Source organism: Aythya ferina (assembly GCF_964211825.1).
Source record: "Aythya ferina genome assembly, chromosome: 4".
Lineage (NCBI taxonomy): Eukaryota > Metazoa > Chordata > Aves > Anseriformes > Anatidae > Aythya > Aythya ferina.
The window spans coordinates 49,032,527-49,053,579 of NC_140300.1; the positions used below are offsets into that span (position 1 = coordinate 49,032,527).

At 38.2% G+C, this 21,053-nt stretch overlaps 1 protein-coding gene and 1 long non-coding RNA gene across 2 annotated transcripts; one reads left to right on the forward strand and one right to left on the reverse strand.

Annotated features, from left to right (window-relative positions):
• Nucleotides 1-1,234: 1,234 nt before the first annotated feature.
• LOC311436210 lies at nucleotides 1,235-9,318 on the reverse strand. The gene is made up of 2 exons (XR_014692674.1): nucleotides 4,911-9,318; nucleotides 1,235-2,153 (listed from the first exon to the last, which is right to left on the reverse strand). It is a non-coding gene; the product is annotated as an uncharacterized lncRNA (long non-coding RNA).
• TMA16 (translation machinery associated 16 homolog) lies at nucleotides 1,329-19,505 on the forward strand. The gene is made up of 7 exons (XM_084518155.1): nucleotides 1,329-1,580; nucleotides 2,586-2,698; nucleotides 9,902-9,939; nucleotides 10,735-10,819; nucleotides 11,743-11,891; nucleotides 17,495-17,537; nucleotides 19,272-19,505. Exons 1-7 carry the CDS (start codon nucleotides 1,578-1,580, stop codon nucleotides 19,411-19,413), a joined length of 573 nt encoding a protein of 190 aa, XP_084374281.1. The 5' UTR covers nucleotides 1,329-1,577; the 3' UTR covers nucleotides 19,414-19,505.
• The last annotated feature ends 1,548 nt before the right edge of the window (nucleotides 19,506-21,053 follow it).

Sequence of the window (21,053 nt, forward strand, 5' to 3'; positions counted from 1 at the left end):
AAAGTAGCCAAGCGAATTTGATTAATTGTTCCCAAAAATTCAGGTATGACAAGGGATAAAGCTGATGGATTTCAACCCTTCTAGCTACCTCTGCGTGCCACTTGGAGGGCCATCTTTCCTCCACTACTCACCTTGATACCTCTGCTTCAGAAGTGACTATATCTGGGTTTACAGGCAGAGAAGGACCTGGGAGTGATGGTGGATAGTCGGCTGAATATGAGCCAGCAGTGTGCTCAGGTGGCCAAGAAGGCCAACGGCATCCTGGCTTGTATCAGGAACAGTGTGACCAGCAGGGCTAGGGAGGTGATTGTCCCCCTGTACTCAGCTCTGGTGAGGCCGCACCTCGAGTACTGTGTTCAGTTTTGGGCCCCTCGCTACAAGAAGGACATCGAGGTGCTTGAGCGGGTGCAGAGAAGGGCGACGAAGCTGGTGAGGGGCCAGGAGAACAAGTCCTACGAGGAGCGGCTGAGGGAGCTGGGCTTGTTCAGCCTGGAGAAGAGGAGGCTCAGGGGCGACCTTATCGTTCTTTTTAGGTACCTCAAGGGAGGCTGTAGCGAGGTGGGGGTTGGCCTGTTCTCCCACGTGCCTGGTGACAGGACGAGGGGGAATGGGCTTAAGTTGAGCCAGGGGAGTTTTAGGTTAGATGTTAGGAAGAACTTCTTCACTGAAAGGGTTGTGAGGCACTGGAACAGGCTGCCCAGGGAAGTGGTGGAGTCACCATCCCTGGAAGTCTTCAAAAGACGTTTAGATGTAGAGCTTAGGGATATGGTTTAGTGGGGACTGTTAGCGTTAGGTCAGAGGTTGGACTCGATGATCTTGAGGTCTCTTCCAACCTAGAAAATTCTGTGATTCTGTGATTACTGCCTGAAAAGAAGAATGAGTGGCAGCATAAAAATTGACAGGCAAGTGTTCTCATTTGGGTCCAAAAAAACACCCCAAAAAACTGTTTCTGTAGCCGAGAAGGGTTCATTGTGCTGCCCAGTTAATGCAGGGTTTGAGAAGTGCTCCCTCGGTAGTTTTCTACCTGGATCATGGTGTTTTCCTGATTTCTTGCCTGCTTTTTCACTTACTCTCATTTGTCCTGTTGTAGTTGCGGATGTAGGTTGAAAGTAACAACTTTTATGGAAAACCACAGAATGGCTCAGGTTGGAAGGGACCTTAGAGATCATTCAACTCCAACCCCCCTGCCATAAGTAGGGATGAAAGCACAGCTGTGTCACGAAGCACACAGAGGTTGGTTCCTGATGTATTTTATTTGGACTCTTTGAAAAAGGTAGAAGCCTGTTCTGACGGCGTAGTTTTATTTTTTATTCTATTTTTACGGTCAGTGGAGCTAGAGACAACGAGGCCCTTCCCCTGCTCCCGCCCCGCAGCGCCTACAGCGAGGCCGCCACCCTCAGACCCCTCAGCTACGAGACGTGCCGGGGACGAGGAGGAAGAGGAGGAGGAGAAGGAGGAAGAGGAGGAGGAAGAGGAGGAGGAAGAGGCGGCCCAGCCCGGAACCCTATGCTCGCTGCCGGCGCCGCACCCGGACCTCTGCGGCTGGTGCACGGCGGCGGCTGAGGGCAGCGATCGCCATGGTGCGTGCGGGCGGGGCGGCTCTCCTTGCCTTGCCTTTCATTTCTTTGCCTTTCCTTCCCTTCCCTTCCCTTCCCGTCGGGGGAAGCCGTAAGTGGCCGGGCCCCCCATGTGCTCATGCGGGCCTCTCCCGAGGGGCCGGCAGTGTGCCCCCGGCTGCTGCTTCCAGCCTCGACTGCAGGAGGCGAGGAGCAAAAGGCGTGCAGCTGGCGCACGGTGCCTCTGGAGGCTCCCCTGGGTGTCCAGGGCCATTCATCTCCCCCCCGCGATCTCAAACACCCATAAAACGATGCACTGAGATCTCTGTTCACTCCTCGCTGCTTCCTGCATTGCATTTGCCCTTCGTGCTTACGGGTCTGGTTTTAAACGCACGGCTTAAGGCTTCTCATTAAAGTTGCATGTTAATCGATAAAGCCTTTCAGTTTCGTTCAGAAATGCTTTTCCACTGACAAGCAACATAGCTTAAAACCGTGGCCCAGGACTCTTAAATTTGTGGGCAGGATTCACTTCCTGTGCTGCGTGAGCAGCTGCAGTGCCTTGTACCAGGCAGCAGCCAGAGGCACTCCCAAGGTCTTCTGGAAAAGACAAAAAAAAACAAACTTCTGTTTTGTCGCGTAAGGTATATCTGGCCTTTTCCAGAAATCAAAGCAATCAGAAACTTGAATCAGAAACTTGCTGAGGAGCACAGCAGTAATCTTAGTTTTCTAGCCATAGTTTTACAAAGTATGCATTTTGAGGGAAGGCCTTATGCAAAACGTGTTGCAGTATTCCCTACATTCCTGTAGTTACATTACAGCACGGAGTGTTTAAATAATTTTGCTATTGTGTATGTTATTGAGAGGGGTAAGATCCACCTGTTGGAACTGGTAAAGCACTACTATGCATTAAGGGCTTTGTGGGATAAGGATTCATGAGCTTTCAAGTCCCTAGCATGACACATGCCCCTATCTTCCCTTTAACGTTTTATTTAACTTCAGTAGCGTACACTATCTTTGATTTCTTTTCAGCCAAAGTTACCGAAAAGCAAAGGAGTGAAGCAAGAGAAAAAAGTTATCCATCCTTACAGCAGAAAAGCTGCACAACTTGCAAGGGAAGCACACAAACAAGATAAGAAAGAAAAGTAAGTTTACTGTGCAACCTTGTATACAGACTCAAGGATATTACAGTAGATATTTTTGTTTGTGAGCCCTGGTGAAGGGGGACCGTTATGCTGATACAACCTTAACATCTATTTTAATAAATCAGCCTATATAGCATGATATTGGCAGGCCATGTGAACTGACATAATTATATTCACACACACAAAAAATAAATCAGCCTAATTGTAGATCAACTACTTCTAAGATTTCTTGGAGGTCTTTTCCTGCCTTAATGATTCATGTTCTTCTTATCACAGCATTTTGCTTTTTAATAATCTGAATGGCATCATGTTAGTGACTTCTCATGAAGCTTAGGCACCTTGTTTAACTTGACTCCAAGATTTAGTAAGAAACCCGCTTAGGGTCTAGCATCTTTTACTGAAGTACTGAGTTCTTAGAGAAGAGACATAAACCTCCTTTGGTGTCTTTCCTACGAGAGAGACTTTTGAATAAGACTAAATAGTTAACTCCTTTTGGTGATTTCCTGCTGTCCTATCTTTTGGTTTTCTTTTCCCTATTGCAGAGGGGAAAGATGCTGGAGAGGACAGGCCTTTGATTTCCATTCTGTCTCAGCTTGCTGTCTCTAAAACATATACCAATCAACTCCTTGAATGCTGATATAGCATGATTGTTTGTTCAGAAATCTATTAAACTGTATTTCAAGCATTCTCTGTCAAAGTATACTGATACTTTGATAGAGTCACACAAACTGAACCAAAGTATTCACACACCTGAAGGTGTTGCGTTGGGAACTGGTGGTACAGTTGAAGGGTTCCTCAGAGGTTGTGCAGATTTTATGGTTGCACAACCCTATCCAGGACAAACTTGTAAGGTTTCTCTGCCTAGGAAGGGGCCTTTCACTAGAGAGATTAGGACACAGCTGTGTCGTGTAGCTTCAGTAGAGCTGCTGTAAGAATCACAGAATCACAGAATTTCTAGGTTGGAAGAGACCTCAAGATCATCGAGTCCAACCTCTGACCTAACGCTAACAGTCCCCACTAAACCATATCGCTAAGCTCTACATCTAAACGTCTTTTGAAGAAGTTACAAACAGCACGTGTTGAGGATTGTGCAGATTCCTAGCATGCAAGAAGGTTTCCCTGCTGCTTTGTGTTGTCTGTGCTTTTCTGTTTGTAAATTATTTTTTGGTGGTTGTTTTCCTAGTACTAAATTGTCATCCCTTAATTATCTCAATTTGCCTTATAACTGCCACTCAGGGAGCTTAATCACAAAAGGTAACTGATTCATACTTGATTCTTCATGCTTACATCTGTAATTTTCCAATAAAGAAAAACATGCAGAAGACTTAGTATGTAAAGGAGTAAGGTAGTGGTTATTCATTGTGACAGGGCACACTTAATCTCAAGTCTTTCATTGATTGATAAGCTTCTTGGAGTACTTCTTGGAGTGCAATTTTTGTTTCCTCTTACAATAGCAAAGAATGAAAGTAAGAAACTCCTGCTGGAATAGACTTCTTCCATATGACTTGCCGTTTAATTACTTTTTTTCCCCACAAAAAAGTAACTTCGTAAAATTAATAGCTTTTTAAAGAGGGAGTTTACGTAAAAGAAATGAAGAGTTTCTTACCTGTGTAGGATGTTATAAGTTGCCCCCTTAATTAATTTTCAGAGAGCATTGCATTAATAATAGAAAGGAATTTATTGAGTAAGCAACAGCAAGCAAAACAGCGCTGGGCGGCCGGGGAGTCTCGGCTCCACCAACGGCGCGCACCTCACCCCCCCCCACGGTCCCTTTTTATATCTTGGTGATTTCAGGATTACGCAGCACATCCTGGTGTATTCTGCGACTGCGCGCGCTGTTGCTAGGGGGTCGTCTCTGTCCCTCTGGTGGTCGTGAAGATGAAGGCCGTAGTCTTCCTCAGCGTTGTGGTTCAACTTCTTTCTTTATTTGGTCATGTTGGCCCAGCGTGAGACAGGAAGGCAAGATGTTGATACACTAGTTTAACAACTTATCAGGAGATGGTTACATGAACTTTGCAGCAGTGTTTTTTTAACAAAAGAGGCTACTGAGATGCAGAAGGAGAGAAGGGGAGGGGGTTCTCTATTTTGTTACATTAAGCAAAAGAATTTTCATAGTGTCTAGCAAAGGAGTTTTCACAACTCCCGTTCCTCAAACAGAACTCCTTGTTTTTATAATACAAAAGACAATGAACAAACATTTATTGTGTATTACAGGAGACAACAGGCTGTATAGCAGCATGGTTAGTCTTTGTGTTATTTCCTTCTGGAGCATAGCAAACAGAGCTAGCTATAACAGTAAAACTCTTCTAACAAAGGAAGCGGGCCACATTTTGGTGTGAGTTCCAATTTATAGGAGGAGAAAGCACCATTTTATAGGAAGCCATTAAGTGTTAGCTGCCTAGCAGGCTAATTAAAGGTGTACTTCAAGAAACCCAATGGAGTAGTTGCATGGTGTTTTGTTTTGTTTTTATCCCTAATTCTTGTGGGGATCAAATGAAGCCTAATGTCGTAACAGAGAAGCTCAGATTACGATTAGAAGATGTAGATTATTATCATTTTCTTTAGGTTCTGTTACTTTATATTTAACTTTTCTTTTTCAAGCTCTCCTACTCTTTCAGGTATGAGTCTTTTAGGCTGATGGTTACCGGTGTAACCCTTTGTTTCTCATAGGGAAACTGTTCTGCCAAAAGTAGTGTGTCAACCTGGACCATCCAGAGTTTATTGCGAGAGAAAAATATTCTACCCGTAAATAAGATCTCTATATGTTGCAGTCCTATCTGATTAATTATCATTGTTCACTTTGTAGGTCTGTTTTGTTGTGATGTTCTAAATATGATTTGCATTAGAATATAGATAATTAGAGGAAATCATTTAACTCAAAAGACATGGCTAATGTTTCTTTATGTTCTTCCCTTTTTTTCCTTAAAAGTCTTGTTCTAGTTTCTTACGGATTTGTATTACCTGTATTAATCAGCTTGTTAAATCTTAACTTTTAAATGTTTTTATTTTTTAATGATGGGAGTTATGCAGATGTTAAAAACAGTCAGTTTAGCCAATAATCAGTCTTATCAGTGCAATTACTTAGCTGAGTTTCTTTAGTATGCGATAGGGGTGGGGTTTGGGTTCAGTTTGCAGAGCTCCAAAAATGATTAAATACATTTCAGATGCTGTAGGCTAAGGAAGACTTTCTATTCTGTTGAGGGAAAAGCAGTAGCCCACACCAGTCATGTGGAACACATGTACACCTTATCTATTGATAAATGTTCAATACAAACGTATCATTTGGGTGTAGGTAGCCCTTGAACAACATGTTACTGGAAGCTCAGTGTCTTTTGTGGAAGTATTGGTAAATGTTTTCCTTGATTTTTGTGTTGTTTTTCTTTGGTACTTGGCTTGAGACAGGATTCAGGACTAGAGACAATTTAGGCTTCTATTTACTTCTTTACTTTTCTATATGAAGAAGTTACAGAAATAGCTATTAACATGCCTGCTTGTGTTAAATAGGAAAGGAATCTGCATTTAGCTATGAAATGCAGATTCAAGTATCTTTTCTCCAAACAAGCTAAATAAAAAAAGGAAAGACATTACCCACCAGGAATTTCAGTAAGACCGTGCAACCCCAGGAAAAAGGCAGGAGAGATTCTATAAGCTGCAGAAATCTGTCATCCAAGTAATCTTCCATGCAAGCATTCTCAATGAAATATGACAGTAATAACAAGCTTGTTGTCCAGAAACTGCCTGTATTACAAAGGACCAATCTTGACAGTAATAAGGGGAGACAGACCAATTGGCTTTAGAAAATTGACTACAATCTTCTGTCACTCTTCACTTGAATCACACCTTTCTGGGTCCATCTTCACAGCTCTCCTCAAGGTCTAATCAGCACCAAATTCCACTATATTTCTACCAATTTATTCTTCCTTAATCTACATGTGAATCCTTATTACTATAGGCAAGTTGTTTGCTCTGTTAAATCATTACAAAGATGTCATTATGAGCCAGCAGAACATTGCTTTTTCTACACTTCAGGTAAGTAGAACACACTGAAATAGCCCTGGAACTCCTGTTAGTAATGATGCACCAGCACCACCCATATTTTGTTTATAATTAGTGAAATCTCTGTCATAGTGTTTGGTAGCCAAGGCTGATTTATTGCAGGTTTTTTTCCTTCATTCCTGATGCAGGACATGTGCCTTCTGTTTTAAATTATTCAGGAGTCTGTGCATTTTTCTTACAGAGATACAAGTCTAAATACTACCATGCTCTGAGAGCTAAGAAATTTTTACAGTATTTCTTGATCTGGCATGAAGTACTGTTTCCCCTTAGGAATAAGCAGGAGTCTTATATCTGCTTGTGGAACTCTATTGTTTGTTTCTCCTTAGCTTTTCTGTTGCCTAACCTCTTAATCTCCCTTGAGCTCCTATGATCCCAGTTGTGCTGTTTGCAGCAGTGATACTTTGAGATGTATTCTTGCACATTCTTTACGTAAAACTGAGAAATGTTAGCTCTTAAAACTACTTCAGTTTTGGTTACAGGAATAAAAAAATGAACTGCAAATATGTCAATTTTTAATTTTTATAAAGGTAGTTTCATATGGAAGTATCCTAGATTGCCTAGCCAAGCTACTAATTGGTGAGTCAGCTAATAAAAATTGGCATGCGTAGTGAGAACTACAAAAGGTATTTAGCAACCCAAAACAAGAAACAAAAGGAAATTTGTTCTGTCAGCCATGACATTTCTTAATGAAGGAGTCTGTCTTCATTCTCAGAGCTGTAAGTGACATTGTATGGGTGGGTATGACAGGGGAAAAAATACCAAATTAATAAACTGATTTAGCAAAATAGTATTTATTCAATTTTAATATTTAGAGCAGTTGAATACAGTATCTGCAATAAGTGCTAATAGAGAATGAAAGTTTTAACTTTTAAAGTACCTAGTAAATCTCAAGAAAGCTGCTTATCACCCTTATCAATAATCAATGGCTAAGTATGATTTGATTTTTTTTTTTTCCTTTTGGTAGAAAATTATTAAGAAGCAACAGCCTGCCTACCACACGATTGTATCCCTGCCATTATCCTCTTTCCCTTGAGTAAAAGATGTTACTCACTATGTGGAAGGAGATGAGAGGAACTGTCTTTGCCTTAGGTCATTTGATTAGCTCCCTGCTAATACTATTGTCTTCTAGCAGTCATTGAGGTCAGGCTTTTATGAGACGTACAGTGAGGCAATATCTGATCCTATCATCCAGTATTTCTCATACTTAAATAAGTTGTGCACACCTAAAGACTAAAGGAGGTTTTTCCTCCAGAAGATAAGCCTGGTTATGTGCATCATTACTTAGATAAATAAATGAGCCAGCGACCATCACAGGCCCAAATGGCAGCTCTTAGTGTTTTAAAGCATAGATAGATGACAATTTATGATCCTAATCAGGAAGCTTTTTTCAGACGGCATCGTAGTTTTCTCTATGGCAACACTTTGTAGATGTGCTTGGCTTGCTTTGTTGCCATGCAAGGTTCATAGCAGGGACTGTGGCTGTGAGGCCCCACTGCATGGAAAGAGGAATCCTTGCTATGGATGCTCTCACCTGTCAAAAGTCCACAATCTGTGCTGTGAGGGCTACCTACCATAGTTTTTGTTGACAGTGTCTTCTACAGCAGAGTCTTAAAGCTGACTTCTACTCTAAATACTTTTTTTTTTTTTTTTTTAAAAAAAGGTGTTCTCATCCAGATCTGTCCTTTAATCCACACAAACTGGTGTGGTTTTCATTTAAACACTAGAGTCTTTTAATTAATCAACCAGCTTTATTTGTGGTTGGTTTGGTAAAACCCTCACATGACTTCTATAGATTTTTACATTAAAAATCTTCATTTAAAAAAATTATTTTTTTTTTTTACATTAAACATGTAAAGAACCCAGATGCTGCTGAGGTATCTATAAAAAGTAAAAAGCCTTTTCATTACTGTGTATTCTTAGCACCTTAGACACGCAGTTGTTTTTATATGTACTTCAGGACAGTCTTCAGAGTGTGAAATACTACATGAAAAAGCTAATCATTATTTAATAATGTAGGTATATGGCCAAGTGGCCCAAGTATGTTTGTCTCTAGGAAGTAGAGCTTTCTCTTTTTATGTGAACTTTTGCGACAGGTACCTTCTGTCCTTGAGTTAATTCAGTTAAAACTGTGAAATGCTCATTAAATCCTATAGAGTACAAGGAATTTATCAATTTAAGTAGCTTTGAACTGAGTTGATTTTTGACAGCATTTTCTCTTTTAAATGATATCCTTTATCATTTTCTTTATCAGTTTTCTTATTAAATAAGAGAACCTCCTCTTAATTATATCCCAAGTCTTTGGATATATCCAGCGAACATACATGGCTAAGATATTTTTCCAGTGACAAACATTATACTAATCTCAATCTATTCCTTTCTGCAAAGGAAGTGACATTAAAAAACATCCATTGCTGCAGACTGAATCTGAGAGCTCCAGAGCATGAGGCAACAGGAAAACTTGTGTTCTCTAAGAATTTTTTGATAGGACTGGAATAATTAATCCCAAACGGAATCGTGTACACACATCTCACTGAATACAGAAGGCTTCAGTATCCCAGCAGAAATTGAGGTGGAGTGGAAAACACATTGAGATTAATTTTTTTTAATTAAAAATATTAAGAAGTTTAATTTCAGTTTAACACATTAAGTTTTACTGTTGACTAAGAACTCACTTTAATAATTAGTTTATTAAATACTAATGATATTTTTCCTATTGATTTGTGAGAATGCACTACAGTGAAGCCTTATGTTTTGGATTTTCAAGCTCATGAAATACACCAGCAGAATATTACAACTACTTAATGATACTAATACAATGCAGATCTTTCATGAATTCCCTTTACTGTGCTCTAAGAAAAGTGTTATGTCCTGTTTTCATGCTTTTTTTCCTATTTCTTTTCTTCCAAGACACTATTTTAACTTAATAGGTAGAGTGGATGAAAGTGCCAAAAAGTAGAAGTTTTCAATGAAGCAGAATAAGTTGTATGTTGTTCTGAATTTGGCAGATAACTTCCATTTGAAATATTACCTTGACTTTCATCTTGACTCCAAAATTATTTTCTGGGGAAGAAAAGTGAAGATAATTGTTCCATAGTATAATTGACATGGTATTCATTCTTTGCTAACATGTGTGTTTTACTTTGTTAGGTTGAAGATTGAAAAAGCTTTGCGTTTGAATATTATTGGTGAGCAGAAACGTCTATTACTGAATACACTGAAATTTTATGATAAAAAGTTGACTAGTTTTACCAACTTTATAGGTTCTCTATTTGAAGTTGCTTTATCTATAATATGACTCTGTAATTTTAAAATAGACTTTGGAGAAGTGCTGAAATACCTGGGGTTCGCTTAAGTATTACTTACTGGGTTGAATTCAGGGATTAGAGCCTAATCCTTAGTCAGTGTACATGACAACAGGTCAATATAGAACAAACATCTCTTTTTATACATCTGTACCTGTATTTATTTTACTCGTCTCCATGCTTTTCTTAAAGATTTCTAAAATAAGATGATATATATAGATTAACAAACACTGTAATAATGTCTGCCAAGTAAATACAAGACTTCAAGACACAACATTAAATATTTTTCTTTCAAATGCTTGACATTCACCTTTCCAATTAAATTATTGGAAAATTGTGATAACTGGAAGTCTTGTTCAGCCACTCTATTGTTGTTATTTTCTTTGGGCATTCTTAACTTGGCATCTTAAGCAATCAATCTATTGATATTTTAGATACTGGTTTCCAGTAATTCACAGTGAGGTATTAAAATTTCTTTCTGTAAGGAAGATAATGTTTCTATTATAGCTACCTTCATACCTGGTACAAACAAAATCAGTGAGACAAATTTCTGCAATGCCATTCCAAATCTTGAATAATTGAATAATTAATAATTTAAGAAACTTTGAAGATCTTTAATCTGTGCTGATGCTACCATGATAATAAAATCATTAATGTTCTTTTTTTTTTTTTTAAAAGGAGAAAAGTTGCAATGGTTTCAAAGTCACCTTGACCCCAATAAAACTAGCTACACAAAGAAGGAAGCTTGTGAACTACTTGAAGAGTAAGTCTGCAATTAAAACTAGACTGAAAATCTTGATGTCTTTTAAAAGTGTTCTTATATATATATATATATATATATTTACAATAGAATTATTAAAGTAACACTTGCATTTTTATTTAAGTGTCTCTTCTATTGTGTGGAGGATTAAATAAATGTAATTGCCTGAATTTTTGTTCAGGCAATTTTGGGCTGTTCAGTGAAACAATGCGCAAAGTTTGTTCTATTCCTTACACCTTTTTCTTTAATTTTCTTTGGTAAGAAGTTTAAATGATATTCAGGTGGGCAGATTTTTAGGGCAGGAAATACCAAAACTGGATTTGGGTAAGAAAGAACTTAGTTCTGTGCTGCTGGATATATGTACCTGTGGCCTGTCCTGAGTTTTTACCTTCAAGCATAAGGATATAATATTTACATATTCTTAAAAATTTGCATTATGTCCATTTTCTTTCAGAAGCTCTGAAATACTCTTCACAGTTCATGAAATCTGTAAGCTGCTAGCCAACACTAGTGATACTGCAAAGGCAGTAACAACTTACTCTGTGAATCCAGTTTGGATGATTACACAATGATTATACAACATGGATGATGTCACAGTGATGTATAAGAAAAGAACTACAGAACTCATTAATGAGATAATGAAATTCAGCTCTTGAAGTTTAGCAAAACTTAAATCTAACACTGAGAACTCTTGATAGCATTGAAGTTTTATCTAAAGTAGTTTGAACAAAAAAAAAATGTTTTGTAAGCAGCAGATTATTCAAATTATATTTCTAAACGGGGCTTTTACTTTGACAATGGAAGTGATGTTTCTTAGATTTGAACTATATCTGACTAATTTAGAAAATATAATTTGTAAAATAATTCTGTTGTACAAGTATTTTGCACGAATACCTGTAGCTTAAGGTTCATCTTCTTTCTTTCAGATACATGTGCCGATTCAGTGATGAACTGGAGCAGATTGAATTACGAAACAGTATTAGAGGTAGACAGGGAAGACAGCATGGGTCACGGGAAGCTGTCATCAAGCAGACCATGGAACGAGAAAGGCAGCTCTACGAAGGCTATGGGATAGGTATGTAAGCATTAGAATTAACCATGCGGTCATACCCTCTCCTCCTGCTCACAAGGCTGGAACCTAAGTGAAATTTTTAGGCATGATGTTTATTACTCATTTCTCAAAGGAATTCACTAACAGCTAGGTGTTTTGTTTTGTTTTTTTTTTTGTTTGTTTTTTTGAGTTTGTTGCAGATAAGTACTTCTAAAGTTTGAATATTTTTAAGTCTTTCTATTAAAATTGAGTGAATCCAGGAAGAAATGCTGGACTATTATGACATCTGCTCTGCAGGCACAAATGATAATCCACAAGGAGGAAAAACACATTTTTCCTTTTGTTCTCAGGCAGAGGAGTTTTGCTTCCTTTGACTCATGGGAGGTGTAGGAGGGAATATACGTGAAGGCCCTAACACTTAGCCTCTTAATAATCAAACTCACAAAAACTCTGAAGATTTCAAACTAAGTGTTACAGGTGAGAGCTCAGCTGAAAGCACTTTGAGTTTTTCAAACATTTACCTTGGCCATCATCACAAGTTTGAATAAAGTCATTATGCCAGTTATTCACATTGGCTTTTTTATTACCATTTATCTTTCTGTGGCAGTGGAGTGTCTAGTGAAATCTTCCAAGATTAACTGAGAAGCAGTCATGATAATCATAACAAGCCTTAGAGCTGAAGATTTCCTCTTAAAGTGCATAGAGTCTCCCATAAGAAGAAAAACTCTTTATGAAAGTATTTTGTTTTCTGGGAGGTAGCACACAGAAGCAAGCTACTTGTGAGAGAGACATAAGTGTGAGAGTGAGATAGCTGGAAGGGAAGCATCAGTAAGCTGGTGAAATAAGAAAAGGACAATAATTGTATAGAAAACAAAGACTTGAAAAAAGTTAAGTACAAAATAGTACTGAAGTTTATGATTTGCATTTTTCTTTCACAAATAACCATGCTGGAGTCAAATGATGGACTTGTCTTTAATGCTAAAGTATTATTCAAAGGCAGTCAGTCTGGCTAATGGTCAAAGCAAGTCATGGAAGAAGTGAAAAATCAACATTGATCAACAAGGGAGAGCAAGGTTTGGGCTGCATGTCATATTCCCCGTGATTGTATTTTACCAATTAAAAAGAATTGTTGTAAGAATTTTCCAGCTGCTACTTGTTACTTTTACATCTTGCAATCGCAGAGGAATTCAGAAATATCTGGATGACTTCACATGTAACAGTAATGCACTTTTGTTCACTTAGAAGGGGGGGAAAAAGTCATAGGAAGGTAGATACTACGAATGTCATCAAATGGCTCAGTTGTAGAAAATTTCCTTTCTGGTATTGCTTTAATTTTTTTTATTATTTTTTTTTTCCCTGTATTGGAAAATTTCCTTTGTGGAAAGCTGACAAAAAAATCAGTAGGACTAGATAGAAAGATGTCAAATGCGCAAGCACAACATAAAAATAAAGAAGAATCCAGAAATATTGTAAGCAAAATTGGAGGTTATTATAGCATTAGTAAGTAAAGCATTCAGAGATCATGGTGCAACTTCACATATTAAACACACTCTCAAATCATTCATTATTTGTTATCACAGCTGCTGCAGGTTTTGCTCTCTGTCTAGGACAGTATTCATTCACAGAAAATAGTCACTGCTAAATACTGTAATTAGAGATTGGAGATAAATGGAAATCAGCTGGAAACTGCTTTTATGCTCTACATCATTATCACTGGAAGCTGTAGTGAAGCTTTTGTAACTGACATAGTAGCTGTTCCTCCTTCCCCCCCATTCCTGAATTCAGTTATTTCTTATAGGCATATGCATTTGCTGTGAACAAACTACATGATATGTATTGCTTAGAATTAAGAAATGAGAAGAAATTCTCTTATAATTCAATGCTGTATATATCAGGTATATGCAAATGAAAAAAATATTTTTAGTGTTGACAGAAGTGGTAGATATCCAAAAGCACAAATTTTAGTCTTAAAATAGTACCTATACAGGGAACATTCAGTCAGAGACTGTTGAGTTTTGTTAGCAGTTACTCGTCACCCCCTTACCCCTTAAATATATCTCAGTTATTTTTACTGTTCTTTTCTACCTGACATATCGTTATTTGTGTGAGTGTATTTTAGTCTGGTCTTTTGTGTTTATAGGAAAGCTATTGAAAGATAATCCTAGATTTTGACAGGATATTTTGACAGAATTTGGCGTTAGTGTGCTTTTAGTTGAAAAACATCATAATTATTTTATCTGAACATCATACATTTTTGATAATTTGCCTTTATTTGCCTAGCACGTTCTTACACAAGTAGAAGGTAAATTCTGGGGAAGAAGAGCCTTTAAAGCTAAATGCACCACTTATTAGTTAGTTTTTGAAATTTCAGATAAAATTGATTTTAAAGTTTTATCACTTGCATGTATTTCCTGGCATAACTATGGCACTGATAGCTGTTGCCTTCTGTAACAGTCATGATTGTGTACCTGAATGGTTATTCATTTAAAGAACACGTGCATCTACAAAACATCTACAGTTTCTGACATCCTTTTCCCTTTGTAACTTCAGACTGCAGTAGCACCTTTTCACCCAACTTGGGCGTTTTCTCCTTATGATAGTTCTAATGAATATAACGTGAATGCTGCTTATGTTGTGCCAAGAGCAGTGCCGTTTCAATTCTTGGGAGATTTAGTTAAATTTCTTCTGCAAGTCTTTGCTTTGGGAGAGAGAAATGGTTACTGCTGTGAAGAATGATGATATTTTTAAGAACAGCATACTTCTGAAAAGAAACAATGTCAAAAAACATGACCCTGGTGCATGCTATGGAGATGTATCAGTAAAACAAGTGTTGTTAATCTGACAATATGGTGCTACTGCAGCTTTCCACCATAATGAATAAAGTCAGGTACTGTGCAGTAACTCATTATTTCTACACACAAAACAGTGGGACAAGAGTTCCTAGTTCAGTTCCTAATCTGGCAGTTCTGTGGTTTGCATTGTATAACATACTGCAAACATGTGTAAGCACAACCTAAAAGTTGCCGCTGCCAGAGCAGTAAAGATGAATTCAGTGCAGCATTACCCCCCTTGGGAATACTTGCTTTGTCTTGACACTACAGTGAGCCCTGGATGATAGGCAAGATAAAACTCGCAGAGTATTATGTTCGGAAAAAGTCTTGCATAACTTCACAGAAACTATTAGCTTTCCAAGATGGTTTTTCAACAACAAGCAATTGAAAGGGCTTTGAGAATCCTGTCATGTAGCCTTGGTTTGTCTGAGAATAGTGCAGACCAACATGTTAGCCCTCTGACAGAGGGAACAAACAAGCCTCAGCACATCTCCGAGGCACTTGGCCCAAACCGGCTGAGTGCTGCTCCTGCCACACTCGGTGCTCACATCACCAAGATCCTAGGAGAAAGCTGAGTAGGCAGAGCTCCACATGAAACAGCTGAAAGAAGGGGTAACTTCACTCAGGTGGAGGTCTGGGCATTTCAGCATTTGGCATTTTGCTGCTGAAAGTGCAATTCAAGGGACTGCAGAGGAAGCATGAGGAACTGCGGGTTTGTTTCAATGCTTGGACCTCAGAAGGACCTCAGGCAGCATTAGTGCCTATCAGAACCAAGGAATCCGCAGACTAAAAAAAGGACTAGGTAAACGTTCCTTGCCTTGTTCAGCTGTGAGCAGTTGTACAGCACTTGTTTACCAAAAAGCAGGCTGCAAAAGTCCAATTGGTATCAAGATCAAGTGCATTTATTGTCAGTCCTCAACTGGTACCTTTGTAATCCAATGTAAAGGGAAGAAATGTTTTTCTGAATTGTAAAGACTATCTGGCCACTAAGAGAAGTGATAGGTGTTATTATCCTACTTTCTACAATAGCAAAATCATCTATAATCCTGCATTGTTAGCATCATCTGATTTATTACTGAAAGACTCAAGAAAATTGATAGTTGAACAAAGGCAGAACTGTGTGTTCCAGGCTTGCTCAAGGACAGCATAAGAAGTACCTGAAATGTTACAGTTCTAAGAGCTGAAATAATAAAGCGGATTTAATGTTAAAGAGGGAGCAAGCAGCCTTTCTTCTTGACATACCTGCTGGCTGTGAAGTCTGTACAGAATAAAATACTGTCAATGAACAGTATTTTATGCTCTATGATGTATTTTGTAACATGGAAGAATTTCAAGGCTCTAAAGGCAGGGGTCTCTATAAATTAGTGACAATGTTAAGCACAGGTCACATGCAGTATTTTGGGATTGACCAAGAAAAGAATGGCACTGAATCCAGTCAAAGCAGCTTAACTATCATAGGTAAGATTCTGCATGAGGTTAGGAACTACAACTCTAGTAAGAACACTGGTTACTCCAGCAAAGAAAAATGTCTGACCCATATGCCACTGTACAAGCTGTTTGCCTTCCTTTTTTGCTACCAAAGATAAAGATCTGTAGTGAGCATATGTCAGTTATTTCTGTCAAGCTAGGTCTGGGGAAGACATTATGTCATTATGAAATCTTTCAGTCTTGAAGTAGAAGAGAAATGAATAGTTCTAGAGGAACATCAGTGCATGAGAGGAGACAGGTACCAATGTTCTGTATAAATATTACATTGCATTTACTGTAGTATTTATCGATCATTTCAGCAACCACAGCAAGTGTCCCAGTAGCAAGAGTGACTTTTGGAACAGGTATTTAACAATGCAAACAATAATTGCATTGCAGTGAGGTTAATTGCCATAAAATAGTCATTCTTTGCTTTCAGACTCTTATTCCAGGTGGAAGTAGTAGTATATCCCAAAATCCAAAAACATGTTCTCTTCAAACACCCGAGAACTTGACTGTACTCTTCGCAGTGTTTGTATTTTATATACACATACATATTCTTGTACATGGTAAATTTTCGAAAGTGTGTCGAAGTGTTTCTTAGATTTTTCATGCTCAAGTTTACTTTCCTAACTCTGCTACTGATCTATCTTGCGTGCAGTGGTGACTTCAGTGCTTTGAAATTGTTTTCCTTAAACATTTCACTTACTAAGCACGTAATACTCACTAATTAATAGTGTTCTTTGTATATTTAGGTCAGTTATGAAAGTAAGCTTTTCTATTGTGTCTTGTATCTGTGGTGCATCTTCACAGTAAGTTAATGCAAAGTAGAATTTTTATTATACTGATGAGGGAACATCTCTTAAAAAAAACCTGTAAACAGACCTTGATATACTGGTTGAGGAGGCTAGTTATGCTTTTAAAATAACTATATTAACTATTTTGATTTCTTCACTGGACTGTTGTTTTTTTTTTTTTAAAGGGAATCTTTTAAGTACTTATGTTTCTTGCTATTTTTCAGATATATCAATTTAGAGAAGGTGAAGCACCTTCTTTTTATTATTTGTCAGGACTGGGTTCTCAATAGCTGGTATGTGTCAATTCTGGAACAGTTCATAAGTATAATTTCACTTCCTTTACTTCAGCAGTGAGAGGTCTTTGTTTTTAATGTATTGTTCTAGTAACTTTCTAGCATGAGTCCTTATTGTCATTTTCTTGGTTTTACTGTCTGAAATACGTTCAGCCCTTTAGTTCACATTTCTTTCTTTGAAATGAGATTCACTTGAATAATGTAACACATCTAATAGTATTTAATTTCATTCCCATTAGAAATCCCAGACATCGTGAACGGCAAGCACCTTAAATTTTTTAGGTAAGATCCTTTTATTCTCACTACTAATTAATCTGTTTATCCAAAACACTGTTTCTGAATTTGACATTATGTTGTCTTTTCTTAAAAAAGAATTTATGCCAAATTGCTAAAGATTTGTCTTGTTTGAAAAAGACTATGTATGGCATTACTAACTCAGCAACTCGTAGCTGCTACAAGTGATGGTTAATCAGTAAGACACTGGGAATGTTAGAAACTTTCAACAGTCAGAGTTCCATTTCTACATCTTAAGTGTTTTTTGTTGATATTCTTAGAGAATGTTTTTTCTTTGCCTGAGCTGTTCATCAATTTACACTAAAAGAATTAACATTCACTGTTAGTTTCTGAGGATCAAGACACAGATTTATAGATAAATGGAAATACAGTGGAATAGTTTTCTTACCTGAACTGAGATTTCAGATGCTAATTGCAGTCATGTAGTGTCATGACCTAAGTTATTTGTAGTCAGAGCTTAGCCATTAAGTAACTAAAACAGCACAAATAGTCTTGTTTTCTAAGATACAAGATGCACATGTAGGTGAACTAAGGTCTGCATTAGTGTTCATGTATATGTACTAGTTGAAAGTCATGAGAGAATTGATGACATCCACTTAAGGCTCTGGGAGCTGTAGAGCTTGCTGCTAGCTCATCTGGGCTAGCAAGCCAATATGCCTTGGAAAGAGGGTGAAGAAACACTTTGGTGTTTCTTGCTCTTGCTGATGGCTCTACCAAACAAGATAATTGGGGGGAAACCCCCCAAAACTTAGGAATGCTAAATGTTGCAAGGAATGATACAGCACCATCTCCTAGGGGTGGTATGCAGCCAGAAGTCATAGTCCCAGGATGGTGGAATATTACTGGAGATTTCAAAGGGACTTCTCGTTGCCATGTTTTTATATGCACAATTGATTTCATGCACTGTGATGTTTGATGAAGGTGTTTCTGTTCTATTGCCTTGGTAGAACCCAAAGTAGTATGTGCTAATTATAAGCTAGACATACTATCTTTGTAGTTGAGAAGTTATCCATGAAGTACACTATCATCAAGCAGCCATTTTATCAATTGGATACAGGATTCAACATGGGATATTTAAATGAATCCTTCCTTCTTTATGCAGCCTTTTGAAGTAATGTGCTTGTCATGTGAATTATTGTTTAATAACATTTTGTGTCTCCTTGAAGCCAGTTACAGAATCACAGAATGGTTTGGGTTGGAAGAGACCTTAAAGATAATGTAGGTCCAACCCCCCTGCCAGGGGCAGGGACACCTCCCACTAGACCAAATTGCCCAAAGTCATACAAGATGTTAATAGTTACCATAAATTGTATGGAAGTACTTGATGAACATGTGATATTAGCTCACATTAGCCAGATGAAAGAAAATCTTCTGAACTGCTTTTCCAGAGAAGCTCGCGAGTTTAGTGTCTAACCTAGAAGCAGTTGGCCTAAAGTAACTGAGGATACAAATAGTCTGTGGGGATAAAGTAAAACAGGTTTGTTGGTTGTTTTCAGACTATTAAATGTGAAAGTACTTAATTCTTCACAGACAAACTGCGGCTACTGTAGTGTCCAAGATCAGGTGAAAACACGGACATATATTTACACTGTAGTTGGACTGATAGTATACATTAAAAAAACAGCATCACTTGAGTTAGCATCTCCTGAGAAAAGGTGAACTAAGTCTGCTACTCTTTCCTGATATTCTTATCTATAAGTGATTTTTGTCACTTTCTTTCAGGGAATGGAATGGCGATCTGAAGAAACTGCCAAACATTAAAATGAGAAAGCTGTCAGTTAGGGACGCTATCTGCAGTCACACTGAAGTGGCAGATGTGGAAACCAAAGAAGAATCAAGTAAAGCAGAAGACGTGGCCTCATGACCTCCAGCTGACTCAAGCAGCTGAAGGGAACTGTAAGAAGCCTACTTTGATGAGCACTGGAAACAAGAATAAAACTAGTGTTTCTAATTATATTTGCATAGTCTTTGCTAATTGCATTTTTGATAAGCTCACTGTGTACTTACGCTAGAAAGCAAACATTTCAGCAGCAACATATTATTTAGTTACAGTCTTCTTAGCTAAATAAAACTTAGTATTTTGTGTCCTTACCTCTTATACTGTACCTGCTCTTTAGGACACGGGCTTCTAAGTTGACAAATCGCCCATCCTGACTAGTGCAGCACATCTTTGCTGGTCATAGAGCAGACAAGACTCAGGCACCTATTAGAAATACTTTGTGGGGGGAAACCCTTACCTTTTACTGGTAGCAGCAAACATATACACAAGAAAATAGGAGGTTTCCTGTTAAACAGTAGGCCTTCAGTTACAGCTTTTATATACCCCTTGTAGTGGTGGGTGGGGTCTTTAGGAGCACACAGGTTTGTGGAGAGCCGTGATAGGCACCAAATGGGGTGTTGCACAGCACAAATCATTCAGCTCAGGTGTAAGGAATACACCTGCTTGGTGAAAACGTATAAACAGATAATGAGATAATCAGTTAAGTGTGAAGAACTTTCACCCTGTACCCTCCGAGAATCTGTCAGGAACAGAGACAGCTGATAAGACGTCAACAAAGCACTGAGTATTTTATGTTTTGTCAAGAGAATGAGAGAATTATGCTGTTCTCTCCACCCTGTATGAAGAAGTCAGGCCAGAAGCCAATTAAAGTCCATATAGTCTGTTTTTGAATGTCTCTTTAGTTTAGTTTATTTTTTTTTCTGTCCCCTCTTTCGAGAAAAAAAGGCAAAGGTAAAGACAGGGTGAATTTCACAGCAGGGCATTTCTGATTGATAGGCCAGGTTAGCTTGCCTTGTAGTCACAGTTCAGATGTACAGTCTGTAGAAATTGTAGCACTCATAGCTCAGTAATCACGAGGAAATATGTATTCCTGATGGATGAGCTTTCTAGTGCTCAATCCCTAATGCAGTTCTGCATGTTAAACAGGGCTCTCTGTCTTGGTAAATAGTTAACAATTCTCTGAAATTTGACAGATGCTTCAGGGTGTATATTTTTTTACTGTGTAGCTGTGCAGCAAGTTTTACTGCTAAGTTTTATTCTGTTAACAGCTGTATTAAATTTTTCCCTTTTTACAAAATAGGTCTGTGCTATCATTTCAAGTTTTAGGAAACCAAATTCCATAGTAATAGGAAATTAATCACAGTCCTTCTTACGTGAATATATAGAGAAACCTCAGTAAATGTAACAGGCCTGAAGCAGGAACAAGTGATCCAGTGCATCGTCATGTGGAGTGCGAGTCTTGAGATTGCCTGGAGGCCTTAATGCTCTGACACCAGCTATAGCTGTAGGCCATCACGTCACGGTTTTGTGTTTTAGAAACGAGTGTGCTGAAGTTCAGAGCATTCCTTTGACGTTTTTCTCTTTTTTTCTCTTGTTAAAAAACTGAGGTGTGTAGTGAAATGTAATGATTGATTCTGCTTGTTTTAATTTATAAATCTTGCAATGCTAAACTCCAGTAGAAGCTGAACCACAGTAGGCAGTAAGTCTGAACTTAAGCTGTGTAC